Below are 8,820 nucleotides of genomic sequence, written 5' to 3'. Positions count from 1 at the left end.
ATGTTTTATTGGCTCCCACAATGATGAGCCATCCTTTGGCATATGTCGCACCAACCACCCGACAATAAATGCTTCTTCAGCAGTGGACCTTGGCTGTTTATGTTGATGTAGTACAGCTGTCGATGTGTTTTCGTGCAGCAGAGCATTGGTTTGTCGTACGAGATCGAGCTTTATTTTGACTCCTGTACATGTTGGATCCTCGTGTGTATGGTCTTTATTCCATGAGTATTATCAATGAAAACCCCATCATTTCAAATCCGTCATTGTTCTTATTTAATCCAGTGTGTGAAATTCACCGGTGCCTTAGTCTCGCGTCTCTAACATGGTTTAGCATAGGACTAGCATCCGACTACTTGGAGCGACTATTCAACTTGCATTACGTCTCTAACATGGTTTAGCATAGGACTAGCATCCGACTACTTGGAGCGACTATTCAACTTGCATTACTTAACATGGTTGTAACATTTTTTTACATATGTAAAGCCAACCCATCTCCACATATTTATACACCGCGCTTATTTACGTTCACTGCTTCGTCATATGAGATCAAGCGTCATTTTTACTCCTATTCATGTTGGATACTTGTGGGTCTGGTCTTTATTCCACACGTATTATTGGTGACAGACCCATCATTTCAAATCCGTCATTGTACTTATTTGATCCAGTGCGTGAAACTCATCGGTGCCTTAGGCTCGCGTCTCTAACACAATTTAGCCTAGGACTAGCATTCGACTACTTTGAGCGACTATTCAACTTGCATTAATTAATGTGATTGTAGCATTTTTTCCACATATATAAAGTCAATCCAGCTCCACATATTTCTACACCATGGATATTTATGTTCACTGGTTTGTTGTACAAGATCGACCGACATTTTGACTCTTATAAATGTTGGATCCTCATGTGTGTGATCTTTATTCCACACGTATTATCGGTGACAGGCCCATCATTTCAAATCCGTCATTGTTCTTATTTGATCCACTACGTGAAATTCGCCGATGTCTTAGGCTCCCGTCTCTAACACAGTTTAGCCTAGGACCAGCATTCGACTATTTTGAGCGACTATTCAACTTGCATTAATTAACGTGGTTGTAGCATTTTTTCCACATATATAAAGCCAACCCGGCTCCACATATTTGTACATTGTGCATATTTACATTCACCTGGCAATCGCCTTCTCAATCTTTGAAGTTATTTGACACCACCGATAACCGGTCACCACCTGTTGCATGGTAAGAACTTGTAAGATATAGATATTTGTTATATTGTGAGCGTTTTTTCACCACATCCTAGTAGTTCATAGGAACATTATTCTTAGATTTTGTTTCTTGTTTTCTACTAACTATGGCAGGTTCCAGAATTGTTAGTTCTTGGGCATTGTCGATCGTGGGAGACTTGCCAGTGCCTATGAAAACACAACAACCGCCACGAGAGAAGCAAAGACATAAGAATGCACATAATCAGATTAATGTTTCGATGCCACCCTTTATTGTCATTTTAGGCCTGAGTTATATATTCAATGGGAGTATGAAATAAATTCTATATTTGCTTCCCATAAGTTTGATGAGCATAGAAAAGTTAAAGGCGTGGTTAGTACTTTCAATAGCTTTGCTTTAGTTTGGTGGAGCGAATATTGTCGATTATACCCTGATTATGTACCTACTACTTGGGATGATCTAAAACTTCTCATAGGAGATAGATTCATCGATGTTTATTATACTCATGGAATGATTATAAAATTACAACGTTTAAAACAAGGTAATGACACCATAACAAAATATTATGATGATTTACAAACTACCTTGTTGCACTCCTTTTTAGAAAAAAAGAGTGAAGAAGATTTTATGGTGGATTAAACCGTGATATTTAGAAGATACTAATTCATGAAGAATGTTATCCTATGGACCGTTTATTTTGTCTTGCTTGCAAAGTTGAACAAGAAATATAAAATGACGTGTTGCCCGCAAGGAGAACAAGCGCACGGTGCACATTCCAAGAAATGATATTGTTGTTCCTTCAACTACTAGGTGTACTATGATAACCATATTCATTGTTGTGAGGACTACATTACCTACACCATGTGACACATCAGCATCGAAAGTGTCTACATCATCTAGGTTGATCATAAGAGGTAATGACAAATGTACTGACCTTCCACCTCCACATGAGTATGATGAGTGCCTTGTCAATTTAAATGCATCATGTGATGAGTTACCCACTACTTTGATCACACCACCTATTTTAGAGGACTATGTTGATGATTTGACTTTGCCATGTAATCAAACAACTGCAATATCAACAATTCCGAGTGCACCCATTGAGTTAACTGTTGATGCAAAAGAACCATGTGTATTAGGGAATAAATCAGATTTGGATCAAATATGTTTCAAAATAATTGTGCTAATGTTTAATTATTTTTATATGACCTCTAATCTGGATGATGATTGTGTGTCAAATGACTTGTTGCATGTTTGCTTATTTAAGCATGTTCTAGCATGTAATTTTGAAATGATTAAAGTTTATTCACCAATGTTGGGATGGTTTAATGATAAGCATTGCCAATCTTTTGATATGAATAAGAGCTTCGCTTATATATTCAACTGAGTTGCAATATTTTCCCGCATTTGACTTCTTGGGATAATATTTTGCCTTCATATTTCACGACATTTGAAGAGTACTTTTATATAAATGTGTCACATGTGCCACAACCGAGATCAATAAAAATGGATGACATATACATATACACATTGTCTCTTTTGACATATACATATACAACATATACAACTGTCATATTAAAATTTGGAAATTTTCAAGGTCATTGACCTATTAAAGACATTATGTTCTAGCCATTTAATGGTCGTAATTCAAATTTGAACTACATGTACATGCAATAGCAAACCACCATGCGTTGGAAAAATCATTTACGTATTACATTTACAATAATATCATGGTAACACAAAATACACATTCATGCCTTACATTTGGAAAGAAAATGTAAATATCTGGCAAGACAACCGGGCCCCACACGATTGCCACTCTATTTCGTGCCTCGCGGTGTGGAAGGTAAGTGGCGCCGGTTATTAATCAGACATAGTTCTGTATTGGGAACCGTCGGCAATTTGTTTTACACATGGCTTTTGCTACGGAAATCGTGTGTAACTCAAGCTATAGTACTCGTAAATTCCGACGACTGATGCGGGTTCTGCTCTCGTAGATCTAAATTCCGGGTGCCAATAAATACTACTCTACCCACGTCGTCCCGCCTGCATTCTCATCTACATTCTCTCCTCGCTCACCCCCCCCCCTCTCACAAAACTCTACCATGGTGTCGTTGATCTTCCCACGTGCCGAGGAGGATGCGTCGCCCCGCGAGGACGTCAAGGCGCAGAGCAGCGACGAGGAGGACTCCTGCGCGCCATCAGGTGAGGTTGCACCCCCCCCCCCCCCCCCCCCCCCCCCCAACTTTGGAGTGGTTTTGGGTCTAGACGATCTTTGTCTGTGGAAGACGTTGTGCTGGCTGAGAAAGCCAGACAAGTGGCGTTCAAGAAGGAGTCGGCGGAGGAGGCGAGCCAGGTAGCAGGCACCCCGTGAAGCCGCTTGGGAAAAGGAAGCGTTGGAGCTTTGGCGACGGGCGCGTCGACGTGCGGAGGAGGTGTACGAAGACGGTCGGTACTTCGCCAGGAAGGCCAAAGGCGCTTGGCGCCTCATCGTTGCATGGAGGTGGGCCTATAAGCCCGAGCGTGCTACCGATGAAGAGCTCCGATGGACGCCCAATGAAATGGCAAGATCATTCGCGCGCGTCCGCCAGCAAAAGGTATATCGACATGTGGCGGAGAACTCCTTGGGAAGCCGCCACGCATCAGGGAGCTGCTAGCGAGGTGTTGCCAGAATACTGCCCCCTAAAGAGGGATTATTGATTTTAGTATTGTTCATTTTCAATTTTTATGCATTGTACCTAGAAGTTAAGTATCACCACGTATATGTATAGAAAAAATGCATCCTACCATCTGGGGGTAATTTTTTTTTTGAGGAACCATCTGGGGGTAGTTACCCCACATGTTTCATATAATATCATGTAGTAGTATATATAATACTGTATTATTTTAAATATGTTCATATACTATATTTAAGATATTTCAAAGCAAGTAAATGAAAAAACTGCATATGAGTCCATATTTTTTGTTATATTTGTGAAATACATATATATTTGTACGTAAAAAGAGTATGCTCAAAATATTATACATAGTACATAAAAAATAGTATATATACTATCTAAACATTGTTATATACTACATATTACACGTACATACTGTTGATTTTGACAGATACTATATACAACATACAAAACGCAAGTGGTGGTAATTATCACTGGTGATAGGAAACACTTGTGTTTCTCTCAAGAAAAGCAGAGCTATTTTGTTTCTATGTAGAGACGGCAATCTTAGCCACATGCTTTGCTTGGGATCTGGTCCCCTTTCTTTCCCTCTAAACATTTCTATCATTTTACATGTCTGAAATTTATTTCCTCATATGGCCTAAATTAGAAGAAATATAAACATTTCGAAATATAAACAAAAATAAAAATATAGAGGAAAATACAAACTCAAGGCAAACACATGGCCTAACTTGGTTGGTTCACCGGAATGAGTTAGTGCGAATTCTTCATTTTTATTGTTTGAACCAAGCTACTGTAGCTAACCGAAATGAGTTAGTGCGAATTGTTTTTTTAAGAGAACCATTTTTTAAATAAAGTTTTAAAAAATTGAAATCTCAACATATTTTGAGAAGTGCACACATTTTTTGAATTTATGAAGAAACTTCTTAAAATACAAACAATTTTTAAAGCCAAGAATATTTTTTAAATTCCCAAATTGTTTTGAGTTTGTGAACAAAATTTGAAAGAGGGGGGAATATTTTTTGAAGCTGTGAACATATTTTGAATTTGTCAACAAATTTTAAAAAGGGGGAACAAATTTTGAAACCATGAAAAAATTTATGAAAATATTTTTAAAAAGGAAACATTTTTTTAAATTCCTAATAATCTTTAAAATGAGAATAGCTTTTGTAATGCAACACTTTTTCCTGAATTTATGCACAAATTTTGAAAACATAAACATTTTTATGTATTTTTTTGAAATTTAGGAACATTTTTATGAAAAGAAATATAAACTTGAAAAGGAAAAAGGGAAACAAGTTGGCCGGCCGATTTACCTGGTCGCTCGTTGTGCTCTGTGTGCTTCTGTGACAATCTGCCGCAGAAAGCGTCAAATAGGAATGCGACGATCTATAGACGCGCCCAGAACTATCTAGTTTATGATAGACCTGAGTAGCAGGGTCCAGAGCGAATGGTTGGAAGCATTCCAGGCCAAGCTACACGATTCTTGCTTCTACCTGTACGCGCTCGAACAAACGAGAACTCTCAAGAACCTCATATCCATTGCACGAACGCCCCACTATAAATTCCCACCGCCTGCATTGGCTCCGTCCCAAGACCGGCAGAGAAAAACCATCGAAAGCTTCTTTGATCTCGATCGCACAAGCCATTCGCGCTCACGCACCACTCCACCAGTAAACAAAAGATTCATCAGCAGCTTCTCGCCAGCCCGCTGACGATGTCGCTGATCCGCCGTGGCGACGTGTTCGACCCCTTCTCGCTCGACCTCTGGGACCCCTTCGACGGCTTCCCCTTCGGCTCCGGCAGCGGCAGCATCTTCCCGCGCACCACCAGCTCCGACACCGCGGCCTTCGCCGGCGCGCGCATCGACTGGAAGGAGACGCCCGAGGCGCACGTGTTCAAGGCGGACGTCCCGGGGCTGAAGAAGGAGGAGGTGAAGGTTGAGGTGGACGACGGCAACGTGCTGCAGATCAGCGGCGAGCGGAACAAGGAGCAGGAGCAGAAGACCGACACCTGGCACCGCGTGGAGCGCAGCAGCGGCAAGTTCCTGCGCCGGTTCAGGCTCCCGGACAACGTGAAGTCCGAGAAGATCAAGGCGGCCATGGAGAACGGCGTGCTCACCGTCACCGTGCCCAAGGCGGAGGCCAAGAAGCCCGACGTCAAGCCCGTCCAGATCACGGGATAGACAGCATTGGGCGCGTGGCTGCTTCTTTCTGCTCAGACGAGGAGGATGCGAGAATAATAGTGCCTCTGGTGGTGAGAGTCCCAATAAAACAAGCTTGGATATGTGGCTGTTGGGTTTGAGTATCGTCCTAGTGTTGCGTCGAATTGCTGGGTTCAGTTTGGTGTAGCGTAGTTGATGGTTTGTGTGTGAGCCGTGCGCGCAATATGAGTTCTGCGCATGGCTCGAAAGTGTAATGTTCGTTCTACTATTTGAGCAGAGGAGCACTATTGTCGATATGGGTGTCACTCTGTTCGATCATTTCCGTTCTTTATACATTGGCCGATCTACTTCTACTACCTACCAATAAAATGATATTTCTTTCGCTCCTAAATAACTGTCATGCTTTTCAATAAGCGACACTTATTATTATATTATGGATCGGAGGGAGTAAATGAAACGTAAGCTTTGCGTCTTCTGGAAATAGACTTCACTCTGTTACGAAATGTAACCGTCACTCAGATTGTTAGGTTAACTCCTAGACTTGCATTAATGCTAGCATTTTTCTGGGAGTACTGTGCGTGTATTCACAGCTAAAAAAAAGTTTGTACTAAAATTACTAGATCAATGCGTGTATATGAGCATCTGCTATTTTACTATGCTAAAAAAGGAGTTTGTACGAAAATTACTAGATCGCGCTAATAAGAATGTTTCAGCGGCTGAACATATGGTTTGTATTGTATATAGGTTATGACCCACTTTTTACTCCATATATACGTGCGCTATGCACCGATCAATACATCATGTAGCATTGTCAAAACTCTCGTTTCCAACATGGTATCATATCTTCGATCCTAAACCCTAACCCTCTGCCGCCGCCGACGCGATCTCATCTCAGCCCCCGCTGCCGCGCCACCGCCTGTGTCCAGTCGCCGCCTTCTTCACACGCTTCTGCCTTCCCTCCCTAACCCTAACCGCACTGCCGCCCTCGCAGCGCCGCCCCTCGCCGTGCCGCCTCTCCCTCGCCACGCCGCCCTCCCCGCGTGCCACCACACCACCTTCGCTCCCGGACCCATGGCTTCCCCTGTTTCTCCGGCACCACCCGCACCAACCCGTTCGCCGGCCCCGACACTGTCATCATCCGTGATCTCAACATCCTCGATCGGGTTTCCGTCGTCCTCGAACATCTCATCTCCACCTACTATGCCTGGAAGACGTTCTTCCCCTTGTGTTCCGTGAGTACAATCTCCGGGATCACATGGATGGCTCCGTGGATTCCCGGTTCATGGAGGACGATGAGGAGTGGATGACCATCGACGCCACTCTCATTCGTTGGTTCTACACCACCATCTCGAAGGACCTCCTCCACACGATGGTCTCTGCCGAGGATGACGCTCACGCCGTCTGGACCAAGCTCAACGGCCTCTTCATCGACAGCGCGCTTCAGCGCAAGATTTTCTTGCACATCGAGTTTTTTGGATGCCAGCAGCATGACTCGTCCGTTGGCGATTATTGCATGCGCCTCAAGAAGCTTGTTGACGAGCTCCGTGACCATGGTGAGAAGGTCTCCGATGAGCTCCTTCTTAGCACACTCATTGCCGGCCTGAACGACGACTTCGGAAACACCGCCTCCAACATCCCCCTCATCACCACCCCAATTTTCCCCAAGATCGTGGCATACCTGAAGCTGGAGGAGAGGAGGATGCGAATGTCGCGTACACGGGCCACTCACACGGCCCTCACCGCCGGTACCCGTGGTGGCGCGCCGCCCACCGCCCTGGCCCCTCAGTCGCGGCCTGGACCGGGCTCCTTCCAGGCGCCGCCGCCGCCCGGGTTCCCCTACCCGCAGCAGCAGCAGGCTCCGCCGCCGCCCCCCGCCGAGCGCCGCGGTGGCCGCGGCAGCCGTAAGCAACACCAGCAGCAGCTGGCCGCCCAAGGCGGGGCGCCACGCCACCCGCAGCAGCAGCTCCCGTCGGTGCCCTGGCAGGCCGGCTAGAACCCCTGGACGGGGATCGTTCACGTGTACTCCATGCCCGTACCGCGCGTCCCCGTCCCCGACTTCTTCGGCGCCCGCCTGGCCTCTCATCAGGCGCTCCACGCGGCTTGATACGTCTCCAACGTATCTATAATTTTTGAATGTTCCAAGCTATTATATTATCTATCTTGGATGTTTTATATGCATTTATATGCTATTTTATATGATTTTTGGGACTAACCTATTAACCTAGAGCCCAGTGCCAGTTTCTGCTTTTTCCTTATTTTTGAGTATTGAAGAAAAGGAAAACCAAACGGAATCCAATTGACCTGAAAATTCGCGGAGATTATTTTTGGACCAAAAAAAGCCCACGGAGTACCGGATATGGGCCAGAAGAGTCCCGACGCACCCACGAGGGTGGGGGGCGCGCCCTACCCCCTGGGAGCACCCCCTACCTCGTGGCTACCTCGGGGACCCCCTAACTTGTTCCCGACTCCAACACCTCTTATATATACCCAAACTTCCAGAAAGATACCTAGATCAAGAGTTTCGCCGCCGCAAGCCTTTGTAGCCATCGAAAACCAATCTAGGCTCGTTTTGGCACCCTGTCGGAGGGGGGAATCCCTCTCCAGTGGCCATCTTCATCATCCCGGCGCTCACCATGACGAGGAGGGAGTAGTTCACCGTCGGGGCTGAGGGTATGTACCAATAGCTATGTATTTGATCTCTCTCTCTCTCTCTCGTGTTCTTAATTCGGAACGATCTTGATGTATCGCGAGCTTTGATATT

General features: G+C 44.8%; 1 protein-coding gene across 1 annotated transcript; it reads left to right on the top strand.

Moving 5' to 3' along the window:
• The first annotated feature begins 5,469 nt into the window (after positions 1 to 5,469).
• LOC125553989 (17.9 kDa class I heat shock protein-like) lies at positions 5,470 to 6,353 on the top strand. Its single transcript, XM_048717623.1, has one exon. The coding sequence runs from the start codon at positions 5,613 to 5,615 to the stop codon at positions 6,078 to 6,080; it is 468 nt and encodes a 155-aa protein (XP_048573580.1). The 5' UTR covers positions 5,470 to 5,612; the 3' UTR covers positions 6,081 to 6,353.
• Positions 6,354 to 8,820: the final 2,467 nt, after the last annotated feature.

Source organism: Triticum urartu, chromosome 4 (genome assembly GCF_003073215.2).
Source record: "Triticum urartu cultivar G1812 chromosome 4, Tu2.1, whole genome shotgun sequence".
Taxonomy (NCBI): domain Eukaryota; kingdom Viridiplantae; phylum Streptophyta; class Magnoliopsida; order Poales; family Poaceae; genus Triticum; species Triticum urartu.
The sequence above is the reverse complement of the archived record's forward strand: the minus strand, read 5'-3'. Positions and strand labels throughout refer to the sequence as shown.

Excerpts from the sequence above, each read along its gene's own strand:
- LOC125553989 (XM_048717623.1), top strand. The coding sequence starts at position 5,613 with ATGTCGCTGATCCGCCGTGGCGACGTGTTCGACCCCTTCTCGCTCGAC.